General features: G+C 35.5%; 1 protein-coding gene across 2 annotated transcripts; it reads left to right on the top strand.

Moving 5' to 3' along the window:
• Positions 1-7,330: 7,330 nt before the first annotated feature.
• LOC111389731 (protein NRT1/ PTR FAMILY 6.4) lies at positions 7,331-13,349 on the top strand. Of its 2 annotated transcripts, XM_023014681.1 has the most exons (6): positions 7,331-7,471; positions 7,555-7,675; positions 7,748-7,965; positions 8,187-8,728; positions 9,187-9,964; positions 13,097-13,349. In XM_023014681.1, the coding sequence occupies exons 1-6, from the start codon at positions 7,469-7,471 to the stop codon at positions 13,205-13,207; spliced, it is 1,773 nt and encodes a 590-aa protein (XP_022870449.1). In that variant the 5' UTR covers positions 7,331-7,468; the 3' UTR covers positions 13,208-13,349. The 2 variants fall into 2 exon arrangements, with proteins under 2 accessions (XP_022870449.1, XP_022870448.1); XM_023014680.1 differs by lacking the exons at positions 7,331-7,471; positions 7,555-7,675; positions 7,748-7,965; positions 8,187-8,728; positions 9,187-9,964 and adding exons at positions 10,413-10,563; positions 10,647-10,767; positions 10,840-11,057; positions 11,279-11,820 and having other exon boundaries at positions 12,319-13,349.
• The last annotated feature ends 2,861 nt before the right edge of the window (positions 13,350-16,210 follow it).

The following is a 16,210-nucleotide window of genomic DNA, read 5'->3' as shown; positions in this document are numbered from 1 at the left end:
TTCAAAACTTGCAAAGAATGATGGGAGGGCTATTGCTCAACTTGAATTTACTAGTGCTATAGGAAGTCTCACATATGCAGTTCAGTACACAAGATCGGATATAGCATATGCTATTAGTAAACTTAGTAGATTTACTACCAGTCCAAGCAATGATCATTGGAAGGCTAGTGGGCTCTTGGTTGGATACTTAAAGAAAACTAAAAACTTAGACCTTCAATATACTAATTTCCCGACAACACTGGAAAGATTTATCGATACTAGTTGGATATCTAGTTTGAGTGAAAGTAAATACACCTCGAGTTTGGTGTTCACTCTAGGAGGAGGTGCTATTTTTTTTAAATCAAATAAACAAACATGCATTACACATTCAACCATGGAATCCGAATTTGTAGCTTTATTGGATATCGGGAAAGAGGTTGGGTGGTGTAAGGATCTCTTCTATGAGATATCTTTGAAATCGAAGAATATTTCTTCAATACCTATCACGTGTGATAGTCAATCCACATTAGCAAAAACATACAAGTATATAACAAAAAGTCTAGACACATGAGTCTTAGACATGACTATATAAGGAAATTAATCAATGATGAAATAATTTCCCTAAATTATGTAAGGTCAATTGAGAACTTAGCGGATCTTTTGACTAAAACTCTTAATAGAGATTTAGTGGCTTCTACTTCGAGTAGGATGGGGTTGAAACTTTTTAATTGAGAAAATACACTAATGACGGCAACCCTACCCATAATTACTCAAAAGGTAATCTATGGGTTCAAAGGATAACAAGTTATTTGATAAGTGGATAGTTGTAGGATTATTAAAATCCGCAATAATCCTATCCTAAGTTGAAATAATGCTGGTTGTTACTGAAATGAGGGATGAGCTTTAAGCTCTTAATGAAGTTCAGTGTTAAAACACAATTATCTCTAAAAGTAACAAAGGTATTGAAAAAACTTCACTTAAACAATCTTCAAGATAGTGCCACCTTAATAAAGATTTAAAAGTTTCTCTCTTAAAATATTGTTGAAAAGGATGAGCGCAATGCCACAATAGCGATAAGTGAGTAATGAGGAATTTGAGAACATGTGATACTTGTGTGTGTGTGTTCTTACCGGTATTGTCATATGAAATAATTGGTTTAAAGCGACAGGCTACCTTTGATTTCGATTATACTTTGTTTGAATTGCACTATGGTTATATTCAAATCGAAAAATATCTAATCCTTATGCATGAGTGTTAATTTTGAACAAGTGGAGTTGAAGTGGTTGTTCAAAATCAACCATTTGTGGAATGAACGAAAATGGGCTGCCATAGGTTCTAACTTAAACCACGCGACCGTATAGGCATAATGCCCATGCGGTCGCATGGGTGCTTACCAAAACTTGAAGGCCCTTGTGCGGCTGAACCATGCTATTGCATGGCTTTATACCATGTAGTCGCATGGTATAAACTAGGTGATCATTGGTGACAGTTTCTAAACAATGGAAACACGAATTTGGTGGCCTTTCATGCATTTTTTGGCACCATTTGTGTATATAGATGAGGTCTATATATAGTGGAGCAATGTTCAAGCCAAAATAAGTACGAAATACACTTGAAATTCATTCCAATTCAACAGTAAAAAGATCAAATTCTTATTCTTATTGCATATTCATTTTCTTATCGTGTTCATCAAAGTTTTGGTGGAAATTTTCTTGTGTTTTGTTATTTTCCACAACAAGGCTTCTTATAACCCTTCAAACCATTTTTCGAAATACCTTTAAGCATCTTGAAAATATAGTAGAAGGGACAAATAACGTTTGAGGATAGCGATCCCGAATTCGAGCCTTTGAAATTGTTCTTGACGATTTTCTGATTTTGTTCATTTTGTTGCCATATTTTTTGTGATTTTCATTTGTCTATTCTTCATCACTTTCATTTTTGCAAAAATTTCACCTTTCTGTCATCTCCACTCTTTTTATGTCGACTCACTAGGTACCACTGCACGATCGTCCTTTATTTCCCGAGTCTTCTGCTTGTCTACAATTTCATCCAACAGGCAACAGATGATAGATTCATACAATTGTAATTGCCCATAAAAATTTCAATTCACATAGTTCCAATATTGCGGCATAAAAGGCAACAAAGTTACAAACAAGGGAATTGGAAAAAGTACAAGCAGCTCCAATCACTTGCATATGAACATTTTTTTATCAATGATATTTACATTTATCGATCAAAAAAAAAAATTTATACACTGAAAATTGTATTCATGCCATAACAATATAATTTAGGATGAACACTTCATTTTCTGGTTTGTATGGTGTAGATTAAAATTAAATTTTTTATAAATTTTGATAAAAATTAGTAAAATATATAATTAAAATGAATTGTTGATTTTAAATTTTAATCTTTATGAAATTTTATTCCACATTGAACAGGGCCTAAATGTAAGGAAGACTGATAGAGTAATTTTATTTATTGTTTAGTCCTAATGGTTCTAGCACCGGTCTTGATGCCATTTTATTGACTTGAGACATTCTTCTATTTAAATTAGTAGTGTTAGATTAATAGCATTATTTATATAGGTATTACTCACTCTATCCCAATTATATAGACTGGGTTTCCCTTTTCTTTTATCCAAGATATATAGGCATATTTCCTAATTTAGAATATTTTGTTTCGTTCCTTTACCAATATACACTTATTCAATATTTCCCACTTAATATGTCAATTTCTTGAAATCATCAAAATATACACATTCTCACTTCTTAGAAACATGGAATAACTCTCATTTTTCTCCTTCAAATTAAATCATTTAAATTTTTTACTAGTTCCAACAACAATTTACCACTACATACTGAAAATTATATAGGAGTAAAATTAGGAAGATCTTGATATAAATTAATTTTCTAATGATATTAAAGAAGATTTCTTAATCCGTGTGAAAAACGAAACAAGTCTTCATAATTGGGAGTATTATAATGGGTTATGTCTAGTTCTGAAAAGAATTGAAATGAGACTAAATTAAAATCTTATGAATGGAGCTATTGATTCCAAATTTAATTTTGAAATTGATTTGTAATTGAACTATTTAGCTCTGATTTTGTCGTATAAATTCAAAACAATTAGTAATTATATTGAAAGTTATACAGTCAAGAATATGACAAGAAAATTGCTAAAATCGTTCTCTCAAGTGACCCAAAATTTGTATCCACCAGCCGTTGATTGAATTTCCTTTTCTTTTCTTTTTTTTTCCTCCCTTTTTTTTATTAATTTTTTTATTGGGTTAATTAGGCCTAGCACCGTTAACAGAAGAAGAGGAATGGATAAGTTGGGGTGGAGTGGGGGGCGTGGTTACTATAGACCTTTTTTTTCATCAATGATGAAACCACACAAAATGTAATAATTATTGAATAAGCAAATATATGAAAACCATACAAAGTGAATATTACAGGAAACCCTAGTGTTAAAATCCTATATTTTAAAATTAAGTGGGAACTTTCACATTTCACATTTAAATATAAATATTAAATATACAATTTCATCCCCAAAACCCTAATCAATTTACACCCTCCTTTTTCTCTCTATATTCGCTTCTCTCCTTCATCACTCTTTATACCCGCAGATGCCACCATCTCTTTCAGCCAAATCGACGATGGGCATAGATATCGTCGACCATAAGAAGGGTAAATCTCTAGCCAGAAGAACAGATTCACCCTTGCTGCAAGACAAAGCACCAAAGATTTGGTAGGGTTTTGTGTGGTGGTGGTGGCGATTTTGTGGGGGTGGATCTAGAATCGCCGGCCAGAAGAAAGACGAATCGTGGGCTAGAAGTGAGCGATGCAGCCAGGCAAGGCCACGCGAAGTCACCGACGAGATTTCTCTCTGTTTTGGTGGTGGTGATGGTGTGTGGTGGCTGGCGGTGGCGATGGCGATGGCGATAGCGATGGCGCATCCAGTAGTTGAGGCCGATGTGCAGCGTCGGGCGTTCACAACAATGATGTGCAGTGGTTTTGATGTTTCAGTTTCTCTGTTGGTGGAGGCTAATGAAGTGGTAAGAGATTTTGGGTTGCTTTGAGTAACTCAGCGCCGCTGTGGTGGTGGTGGTGTTACTGTTGCTATTGTAGTAGTGGTGATGTTCATGGTGGTGGCAATGGGCGACGTCACTGGTGGTTGTTGGCGATGTTGCGGTGCTTTGGAGTGGTGTTATGGGGCATGGGTGCTATTGGTGTTGTAGTGATGGTGATATTGACGGTGATGGCAACTTCCATATTTTGGAGGTAGCAGGCGGTAATGGTGATAGTGATGGTGGTTGTAGTAGTCGTGAGTGGGATGAAATGGATTGGATGCTTGTGACCAATTATTTGGTTAATTGTAATTAATAATTGGTTAATTTCTAATAAGTGACCAAAAAATTGTGACTGTGACTCAAAATTGATTAAATTATGACCGAAAAATTAATCGCGACCAATTTAACCTAATAATTTGCAATTAATAAGTGAGTTGTGATCAATAAAAGTTTTGATTATGTAAATAATAAATAATTTGTGACTCATAAAAATTTTTATTCATAACCAAAAAATAATATGGGACGTATAAATTTTTTCTTATTTGTGATCAAGAAATAAGTTGTGACAAATAATTTGATAAGTTGTGACTAAAACTTAATCTGTGACTAATGAATTTTTTTATTTGTGACCGATGAATAAAAATGTGATCTACAAAATTTTTGAATTGTGATTGTAAAATGATTTGGAACATAAAATTTTTGATCTGTGACTAAATTGTATAGATTTGTGACCTAAATATATTTAATTAATAAAATAATTAATGAATTAAATCATGAATAAATTTTAATAAAAATATGGTTTTTGAAGTTTGAAACCTGTTTTCTTAATTTTGAAATGTGTGATACTTAAATTCTAATTTGTAAAATTTTCCCCCCATACAAAATGTAATGACTAAAATTTAATAAGCAATTAATGGAAGATATATTGTCAATTATTGGAATATGTCTTATATAGAAAATAGTTGGCTGTGCTAAAAATAAATAAATAAATTGTGTTTTCGAAATTTGGGAGACTATTAGGAAAATGATAAGTAGGAAAACAATTGCCAAGCGTAGAGTCTTATGTGGAATGGAGTGTGAAAATCATGATTTAAGTACTTAGGTTCATCTAATATCTTGGAAATAAGACATATAATTGGAGTTGAGTACATAAATTGAAATGATCCCCATACTTTATATGAATAGAAAATGTCTATAAAGTTGAAGTTGTCCTATAAATATCTAGCATATGACATGAATGTTTGTTGCAAAGACAAACGAAACAAAAATTAGATTATTAAGATGAATGTGTTAAAAATATTAATCGATTCTAATAATTGAAGGTGACTATTTGACAATAATTTAAGGAAAATATGGTTAAGTGGTCGAGTTATGACATGGTTTCTAAGAATTTTTGATTCCTTTGAATGTTCAATAATTTATTGAATTCAGAGAAACATGAAATATGCTATCGACAAATAACAATAAATTTTAGAGCCTAAAAATATATTAAAAAACAAAGATTAGCTCATGATTGGTAGAAATTAAAATTAAAATTTTAATCCAAATAAAATTTATAATTAATTTTAACCACATATTTCAAAAAATCACAACATTTTAATCACACATATCATCAATTTTTATTAAAATCTACTAAAAAAATCTAATTTTAATCTTCAAAAAACGAAGTCTAGTGTTGTTGTTGGATTTATTTTAAATAAATGCACGTATAAACTTGATTGAAGAAGGAAACAAAACGTCTAATCTCACGTCTCGTTCATCTTATCCCAGTGTTGGACCCCTCCTTAACTTTGTCTTGTAAAGTTCTTTATGATTATCGTCAAAATAAACACCGTGCCAGATTGGTACAACATAAAAAAAAAAAAAAAAGTATTAAAAAATTGAGGTCAAAGTTTTAATTATGTAATTTATTGAACAATTAAATTTTATCAATATTTTAATCAAATATTTCATCATTTTTTAAAATCAAAATTTGCTAAATTTTTATTAAAAACTTTGTCAAACAATTCATTTATTTGGAATTTTTTTTTTTGATTTTTCAACCATATTGTTTACTTGGCCCCTTAGGCAAAATACAAACTCCTATATCAGACGTAAGAAGCCCCTCCAAGAGGGTAAATAAATTCAATCTGCGATCAATAAATTTATAGCAAAATTTCAGTTGGGTAACAAAACTTTATTCAATCTCAATTTGTACTGAATTTAATGACAAAACTTTAATATAGTGTGAAAATCTCTCCACAACTTGACATATCTCACATGTTTTCCACATAATCGCCGTGTATCGTGTTAATTTAACACTACAATAAATCATAAAAATGTAAAAATAATAATTAAAACACGAACTTTAACATTTGAGACTAATGACATTGTCATAACTTTCATTTTACTATTTTCATTTTTAGGGTGCCACTATATCAATTATCGTGGAAAATCAGTTATGGCACTGCCAACTAAGCAATTTTCTATCAGTTTAGGGGACGACAACTAACGGAATGTAATAGAATTATAAAGAATAATGTTATGCAATCCTACTGAGATTACAACCCCAATTTAGATGACGTTAGATGATAAACTGAATAAAAGGTGAAAATAATTTACTTATTTAATTTAATGTCATATTAACGCCACCTAGATTGGAATTATAATTCCAATGGGGCTAAATAATATTATCTAATTATAAAACTTAAAATCAAATTGAAGTTTAAAGACCAAGTTGAAATAAATTAAAGTTTATGAATCCAACGGTAGTCTTTCTTGAAGTTCAGTGACCATGGATTAAATTTTCCCCACCAAAGAACTTATGTCCAAAACACATCAAACTGTCTTCAAGTACTTGGCCATTTACGTGTAAAAGTCATTTTGCCAATTTCTGCATGGACCCTCTTCAACTTGTCAACCTCTTCCAAACTAATTCATAAACCCAAAATTTTATTCAATACACCGATATCACGTCTAACACTATGTTCGGACAGAATCAATACCAGACATCGATTCCTAAGCCAACAGGTGAAGATACTACCAAACTTTCGCCTAAGATCAATGTCCCCACTCACGGGATACAATTCGTAACAAGTGTTGAGTTTTTATCAGAATCTGGTCCCACGAAATTGCCCTCTAGAGGTATGAACCATTTCTTTGAAGTGTCATTGTCATTTCTCTGTAGCTCTGATCTGAATACGGTTCTTAACATTACAGCCACAAGATGATACTTCCAAAAATTCTTGAATAAAACACTTTTTGTACTATACAAAGAACGTAGGGGGAAATGAATGTAACTCTTGCCAACAATTAGTTTTCTCCTCAATCATTCATTTCCACATATGACATATTCCTTTATATTCATAATCTTAGCACAGAAGTTCTACACGTACTTCTAGCGTAAGGAAATTGAATCACTTCTCCTTTTCTCTCTCGAACATGGTAAGCCCATGTTTCGAACAACTTGATAATTATGTAGTAATGCATGGATAATATTGTTTTCATCATATCAATGTTTATGACAGGTTTTGGTGCAACAAAATGGAGGCAAAGATGGAGAGAGTGATAAAACTCTGGTGGATTTTCGAGGAAAGCCAGTCGATAGGTCACGAACTGGTGGATGGCTGGCGGCCGGGCTTATCTTAGGTGATGCTTTTAACATTTTGATGTAATATATGTTTGAAAAGTAGCTAATAATGTATTTAATTCTTGTTTCAGGGACTGAGTTATCTGAGAGAATTTGTGTCATGGGAATATCGATGAACTTGGTGACTTATTTAGTAGGAATCTTGCATCTTTCATCTGCAAACTCTGCAAACATTGTGACAAACTTCATGGGAACTCTCAATCTTCTAGGCCTCCTTGGTGGTTTCTTGGCAGATGCTAAACTTGGCCGTTATTTGACAGTTGCAATATTTGCTTCTATAACTGCTTTGGTAAGCCTGAGCATCAGTATCCAGTAACCTTCGTATATCATGTTTAATGTTGTCCAGTTGAATCTATCAAACACGTAACGAAAGCTTTATCAGCACTATATTTTTGTCTCTCATATAATATCTCTGTAGATGCATAAATTGCAAATTTTACAGCCTTTAAAACTTTATGCGTAAATGAATTACAAGAGAAATAATTTCATCAATCCTATACATTGAACCAGGGAGTAACATTGTTGACATTGGCCACAAGCATTTCTAGCATGAGGCCTCCACCGTGCAGTAACTCGAGGAGACAGCAGTGTATCGAGGCCAGCGGCAGGCAACTAGCTATGCTTTATATCGCTCTCTATACAATAGCATTGGGAGGCGGTGGAATCAAATCAAATGTCTCTGGTTTTGGTTCTGACCAGTTTGACATATCAAATCCTAAAGAGGAGAAGGCAATGATCTATTTCTTCAATAGATTTTATTTCTGCATTAGCCTTGGATCCTTGTTCGCCGTTACAGTTTTAGTGTATATACAAGACAATGTAGGCAGAGGATGGGGATATGGAATATCGGCTGGGACGATGATTATAGCTGTTGCTATATTGCTGTGTGGGACGCCTTTATACCGATTTAGGAAGCCTCAAGGTAGTCCTTTAACTCTCTTGTGGAGGGTCATTTTCTTGGCTTGGAAGAAGAGGACCCTTCCTTATCCTTCTCATCTCAGCTTGTTGAATGAATATTACAACGCAGAAGTTCCTCACACCGAACGACTCAGGTAAATGAAATCAATTTTTCTTCATATGTTTTGCTGATAAATGTGAAATTTTAAAGTTACTAATGTAACTCTGATCAATGAGAGCACTTTTTCCCATTTTTAAATGTCTAATTTATAAATTGGAACCATGGCCTCAATCATCTCTGCTAGCTCAATTCACCTAGTTATATAGAACAATTACTTTGAACTACTGCTTCAAAAAGATAGTTCTACTTGGAAATAAATGGCGCCTTTAGAAATCAGACGAGGTGTGTTTCTCAGGAATGAAATAATGGAAATTACTTTGAATTATCTGTATAAATGATGGAAAATATCTGCAGTGGCAGGTTCTGATGCTAACAACTGTGTTTTTATCCTCCGAACGTTCTGTCATGATTGAAATCGTAATGTTAAGACGTAACTGTGAATCTGCACTCTCCATTGTAGAAAATCCAACACTGCAATTGCTAATTTTTCAGTTGTCTAGACAAGGCAGCAATCATGGATGATCATGCAATTGCCACTGAAAACAGAGACAATCCTTGGAAAGTTTCAACAGTTACACTAGTTGAAGAAGTGAAAATGGTACTTAAACTTATACCCATATGGTCCACTTGTATACTCTTCTGGACAGTATACTCTCAGATGAATACATTCACCATTGAACAAGCAACCTTCATGAACAGGAATGTTGGAAGTTTCGTTATTCCTTCCGGCTCCTTCTCCTTCTTTCTTTTCATCACCATTCTTCTGTTCACATCCCTTAACGAAAGAGTCGTGGTACGCATTGCTAGAAAAATCACCCATAATGTCCAAGGAATCACGAGCCTTCAAAGAGTAGGAATTGGACTGGTATTTTCAATCATCGGCATGATAGCTGCTGCACTTGTAGAAAAGAAAAGAAGAGAAAATGCCACACATCATATTATCAATATAAGAGCTTTCTGGCTTGTCCCTCAGTTCTTCCTCGTGGGAGCCGGTGAAGCATTTGCATACGTCGGTCAGCTGGAATTTTTCATTAGAGAGGCACCCGAAAGGATGAAATCAATGAGCACCGGCTTATTCCTCAGCACACTCTCAATGGGTTATTTTGTGAGTAGCCTGCTGGTTTCTCTAGTCGATAAAGCAACAAAAGGAACCTGGCTAAGGAGCAATCTCAATAAGGGAAAATTGGAAAATTTCTACTGGATGCTTGCAGTTCTTGGAGTGATAAATTTCTTGGTGTTTTTGGCCTTTGCAATGAGTCATCATTACAAGGTGCAAGTACTTGGCCATTTACGTGTAAAAGTCATTTTGCCAATTTCTTCATGGACCCTCTTCAACTTGTCAAGCTCTTCCAAACTAATTCATAAACCCAAAACTTTATTCAATACACCGATGTATCACGTCTAACACTATGTTCGGACAGAATCAATACCAGACATCGATTCCTAAGCCAACAGGTGAAGATACTACCAAACTTTCGCCTAAGATCAATGTCCCCACTCACGGGATACAAATCGTAACAAGTGTTGAGTTTTTATCAGAATCTGGTCCCACGAAATTGCCCTATAGAGATATGAACCATTTCTTTGAAGTGTCATTGTCATTTCTCTGTAGCTCTGATCTGAATACGGTTCTTAACATTACAGCCACAAGATGATACTTCCAAAAATTCTTGAATAAAACACTTTTTGTACTATACAAAGAACGTAGGGGGAAATGAATGTAACTCTTGCCAACAATTAGTTTTCTCCTCAATCATTCATTTCCACATATGACATATTCCTTTATATTCATAATCTTAGCACAGAAGTTGTACACGTACTTCTAGCGTAAGGAAATTGAATCACTTCTCCTTTTCTCTCTCGAAAATGGTAAGCCCATATTTCGAACAACTTGATAATTATGTAGTAATGCATGGATAATATTGTTTTCATCATATCAATGTTTATGACAGGTTTTGGTGCAACAAAATGGAGGCAAAGATGGAGAGAGTGATAAAACTCTGGTGGATTTTCGAGGAAAGCCAGTCGATAGGTCACGAACTGGTGGATGGCTGGCGGCCGGTCTTATCTTAGGTGATGCTTTTAACATTTTGATGTAATATATGTTTGAAAAGTAGCTAATAATGTATTTAATTCTTGTTTCAGGGACTGAGTTATCTGAGAGAATTTGTGTCATGGGAATATCGATGAACTTGGTGACTTATTTAGTAGGAATCTTGCATCTTTCATCTGCACAATCTGCAAACATTGTGACAAACTTCATGGGAACTCTCAATCTTCTAGGCCTCCTTGGTGGTTTCTTGGCAGATGCTAAACTTGGCCGTTATTTGACAGTTGCAATCTTTGCTTCTATAACTGCTTTGGTAAGCCAGAGCATTAGCATCCAGTAACCTTCGTATATCATGTTTAATGTTGTCCAATTGAATCTATCAAACACGTAACGAAAGCTTTATCAGCACTATATTTTTGTCTCTCATATAATATCTCTGTAGATGCATAAATTGCAAATTTTATAGCCTTTAAAACTTTTTGCGTAAATGAATTACAAGAGAAATAATTTCATCAATCCTACACATTGAACCAGGGAGTAACATTATTGACATTGGCCACAAGCATTTCTAGCATGAGGCCTCCTCCGTGCAGTAACTCGAGGAGACAGCAGTGTATCGAGGCCAGCGGCAGGCAACTAGCTATGCTTTATATCGCTCTCTATACAATAGCATTGGGAGGCGGTGGAATCAAATCAAATGTCTCTGGTTTTGGTTCTGATCAGTTTGACATATCAAATCCTAAAGAGGAGAAGGCAATGATCTATTTCTTCAATAGATTTTATTTCTCTATTAGCCTTGGATCCTTGTTCGCCGTTACAGTTTTAGTGTATATACAAGACCATGTAGGCAGAGGATGGGGATATGGAATATCGGCTGGGACGATGATTATAGCTGTTGCTATATTGCTGTGTGGGACGCCTTTATACCGATTTAGGAAGCCTCAAGGTAGTCCTTTAACTGTCTTGTGGAGGGTCATTTTCTTGGCTTGGAAGAAGAGGACCCTTCCTTATCCTTCTCATCCCAGCTTGTTGAATGAATATTACAACACAGAAGTTCCCCACACCGAACGACTCAGGTAAATGAAATCAATTTATCTCCATATGTTTTGCTGATAAATTTGACCAAGAATGTGAAATTTTAAAGTTACTTGTGTAACTCTGATCAACGAGAGCACTTTTTCCCATTTTTAAGTGTCTAATTTCTAAATTGGAACCATGGCCTCAATCATCTCTGCTAGCTCAATTCACTTAGTTATATAGAACAATTACTTTGAACTCCTGCTTCAAAAAGATTGTTCTACTTGGAAATAAATGGCGCCTTTAGAAATGAAACCAGTGTTCTTCTCCATTACTGTGCAGACGAAGTGTGTTTCTCAGGAATGAAATAATGGAAATTACTTTGAATTATCTGTATAAATGACGGAAAATATCTGCAGTGGCAGGTTCTGATGCTAACAACTGTGTTTTTATCCTCCGAACGTTCTGTCATGATTGAAATCGTAATGTTAAGACGTAACTGTGAATCTGCACTCTCCATTGTAGAAAATCCAACACTGCAATTGCTAATTTTTCAGTTGTCTAGACAAGGCAGCAATCATGGATGATCATGCAATTGCCACTGAAAACAGAGACAATCCTTGGAAAGTTTCAACAGTTACACAAGTTGAAGAAGTGAAAATGGTACTTAAACTTATACCCATATGGTCCACTTGTATACTCTTCTGGACAGTATACTCTCAGATGAATACATTCACCATTGAACAAGCAACCTTCATGAACAGGAATGTTGGAAGTTTCGTTATTCCTTCCGGCTCCTTCTCCTTCTTTCTTTTCATCACCATTCTTCTGTTCACATCCCTTAACGAAAGAGTCGTGGTACGCATTGCTAGAAAAATCACCCATAATGTCCAAGGAATCACGAGCCTTCAAAGAGTAGGAATTGGACTGGTATTTTCAATCATCGGCATGATAGCTGCTGCACTTGTAGAAAAGAAAAGAAGAGAAAATGCCACACATCATATTATCAATATAAGAGCTTTCTGGCTTGTCCCTCAGTTCTTCCTCGTGGGAGCCGGTGAAGCATTTGCATACGTCGGTCAGCTGGAATTTTTCATTAGAGAGGCACCCGAAAGGATGAAATCAATGAGCACCGGCTTATTCCTCAGCACACTCTCAATGGGTTATTTTGTGAGTAGCCTGCTGGTTTCTCTAGTCGATAAAGCAACAAAAGGAACCTGGCTAAGGAGCAATCTCAATAAGGGAAAATTGGAAAATTTCTACTGGATGCTTGCAGTTCTTGGAGTGATAAATTTCTTGGTGTTTTTGGCCTTTGCAATGAGTCATCATTACAAGGTGCACAATTATGATGGCCCTGCCGCTCGAGACGAAGAGCTCAAGAATGGGAAGGAGATGTCAATTAAACAAGGGGAAAACAAATTAGATGAGGCGAAGGAAGAACCTTAGTTTGTAGACTGGTTGCTCCCCTCTATATTTTCTAAAGAATCAAGATGAAAGTTGTGTTCAAATATTTACAAGAGATTTATAATCATCCCAAGCATACTCTAATTTATTCTTATTCATCTCTGTAATGTTTTGTTGTTTTTAATCTTTTGACCGAGTTATAAATTGGCTCTCAAATATCGTCATCTTCTCCAATTCTTACCTCACCCCCAGGGGCGGAGCCTGTAGCGGTCTGTGCTGGCTCCATCAAAATTATTATTATTATTATTTTTACTTTATAGTGGGTGGACGTACCTGAGTCTGTCCATGCTTACTTGGATTCCTAGATCCGTCACTTCTCACTCCTACTCCCAAGTCCTACCTCTACATGATCCCAACCCATCTGGTCTTCCCACCATGCTGGCATTTCGCTGCTCCCACCGCCACCATAAAACATGTACTCCATTAATAGGAAAACATAACAGATCCTTGATACCATTACCTACACAACAGATAGACCTAAACCATTATATATGCATATCACTCACTCCTGACCCTTTCTAGTAGGTTAATTTAGTTTCAATTTTCAATAAATTAATGTGGCCCAAACGATTTTGAACAAACTAGACAGAGCTAATGAATTATTTGCTAATTTCTGATAATTATGTAACTAACTTCATAGGAACGTCATGGATGAAGAGAAATGCTTGCAAATGTTAGGTTAGATTGCTATTTATACTTTTTTGATCAATTTGGTCCGCAACAAGAATTAACGAGCCAATGCCATCATTATTATTATTATTATTATTTGATAACTCAGGTGTCCAACGTAAATAGATTTGTAAAAAATACAGATGGTGGCCATATTAGTTTTAAAATTGAGTTCTACTCTAAATCATTGTTATATTCGCAATATGAGAGAAGTCATCTAGGGCTGCACTTACTACTCGTATACTTTCAACAATTATTGTTCGACTATTCGGTGTTTACTTTGAACATGATTGCCATTTACCAGCACATTAGCGATGTATCCTCTTTAAATCCTCTTTTTCAAGTATTTCATAGAAGTGGATACTATTCATGGTGCTAATTGTTCTTGGAAAGAAGGGTTGTGTGACTTGTATCAGTGGTTAGCAAGGGATTGTAACGTACGATAGAGATGATGGGGTGGAGTGTTCATTGTTTGGCAAATATTTCTTTGTTGCTCTTTCTATATTTTTTCATGTTATTTTTATTTAATTTAAAAATAAGATTATTATTATTATTATTGTTGTTGTTGATGTTGTTGTTGTTGACACATTAAAAGTGCAGCCCAAATCGAATAGCTCAGGGAACGAAGCCCAATTGAGGAATCCCCAAATAAAATAACCCAAAGAATGAAGCCCAACTGGGCAATTCAGAATAAAGGCCCTGATAAGGTTATTAATGAATGTAGTGGAAGCCCACGAACACAGTAACATCATCGCCCAAGCTTGCAATAAGCCCAAGATCTAAGCGAATGAAGTGCCTTACAGTCGCCCAGACCTTCGAATCACCCAAGATCTTAGCAAACATAAGATGTTATGGTTATCCAGAAGCGCAGTTATTGAAGTAGTTATCGAATAACCTTATCACGTTCCACGATTCAAGGAGTTTAGTTGAAGACGGTTGAACGACAAAGAGTAGTGGCAGCAATTAGAGACAGCAGTTTCACGACACGTTAGCCACCATAGAGAAAGTGGGTAGTTAAAAAGCAATCAAGTAGTTTATAAGCGGTTGATCACGAAGAAATCATCAAGGGAATATAAAAGGAAGAGAAGACATAGAGTAAAGGAACCCCGAAAAAAAACTCTCAAACAGAGAATATGTAATTTCAATTTCTCAGTTTAGACTTTTTATTTCTTTTCAGTACTCGTATGCTTGCGCCCCTTGTAGGCATTCTGTTTAGTTTCCAATTGTAAAGTCATCGCCAATAAAACACCCCTTTTTGGGACTTTGTCTCAAAAGGTTTGTTTCTTATACAATCGTCTGATCCCTTTTTAATTGTTAGCGACTACCCGCGCGAAACAATTTGGCACGCCCAATGGGACCCTGGTGTTTGGTGTTGAATATACAAAAAGTGAAACAATATGCCTCAGAAATCTGATAAGGAAGCAAGTCAGGGAGGAGTTCAGTCTGTGATCGAGCGATATGAGGAGCAGCATAGCTCTCCACAAACAGATGGACAGAATCAGAGCAGTCATAGTCGTTACGAACCAATGACAGAGTTGAGTCCTCGAACTATGCATGCATTACTTGGAGAACTCACACAGGATGTCGTTGAACAGGTAAATCTACGAAATATTCATAATATGGAAAGACTTACCCAGAATGGGAATGCACATTATGATAACGTGGCCAAACAACTGAATACTTTGAATGAAATAATGAATAAGTTAGTAGGCCAAATTTGTCAGCCAGTCGTGTCTCTTGCAAATCACTTCCAAACTAGGACAATTGTGGGACATAATCCCCCAGTCCTAAGTCCAAATCAAGGGGTAGAATCACTTTTTGGTCCCTCTACTTCAAACTAGGGGGACGGTGTAATGCCAAATCAGAATGGTGGCAATGATACATCTAACTTGGGGGGTAACTTAAACGTAAGAGATAATATCCTAAATAATGGACAGAATGCCCCACGTATTAATGATGGGGTAAATATTCAGGCTAATGGTAACAATGGCCCAAATCATGGAAAATTTGTTGCCAATCAAGGACCAAATATCAGGCCTCAAGCAAATCAACCGGTCAACCAACCTGTAGGAATTTCATATGACCCCAACGTCATGTTGAGGAATCAAATTATGGAAATAGTACAGGATCAGATGGCTTTTGGGGTACGTCCTGTCATTAGGCCAACTTACACAAAGTCATATCCTAAGTGGGTAGACCAAGCATATCCATCGCCTAGAGGGTATAAAGTGTCAGAATTCTCACTATTTACCGATTTATGAGAGGTGTCTACGCTAGAACACATAGGGCGATTCACACTACAAAGTGGTGACATAA

The sequence above is a fragment of the Olea europaea genome, unplaced genomic scaffold (genome assembly GCF_002742605.1).
Source record: "Olea europaea var. sylvestris unplaced genomic scaffold, O_europaea_v1 scaffold617, whole genome shotgun sequence".
NCBI classification, from domain to species: Eukaryota; Viridiplantae; Streptophyta; class Magnoliopsida; order Lamiales; family Oleaceae; genus Olea; species Olea europaea.
The sequence above is the reverse complement of the archived record's forward strand: the minus strand, read 5'-3'. Positions and strand labels throughout refer to the sequence as shown.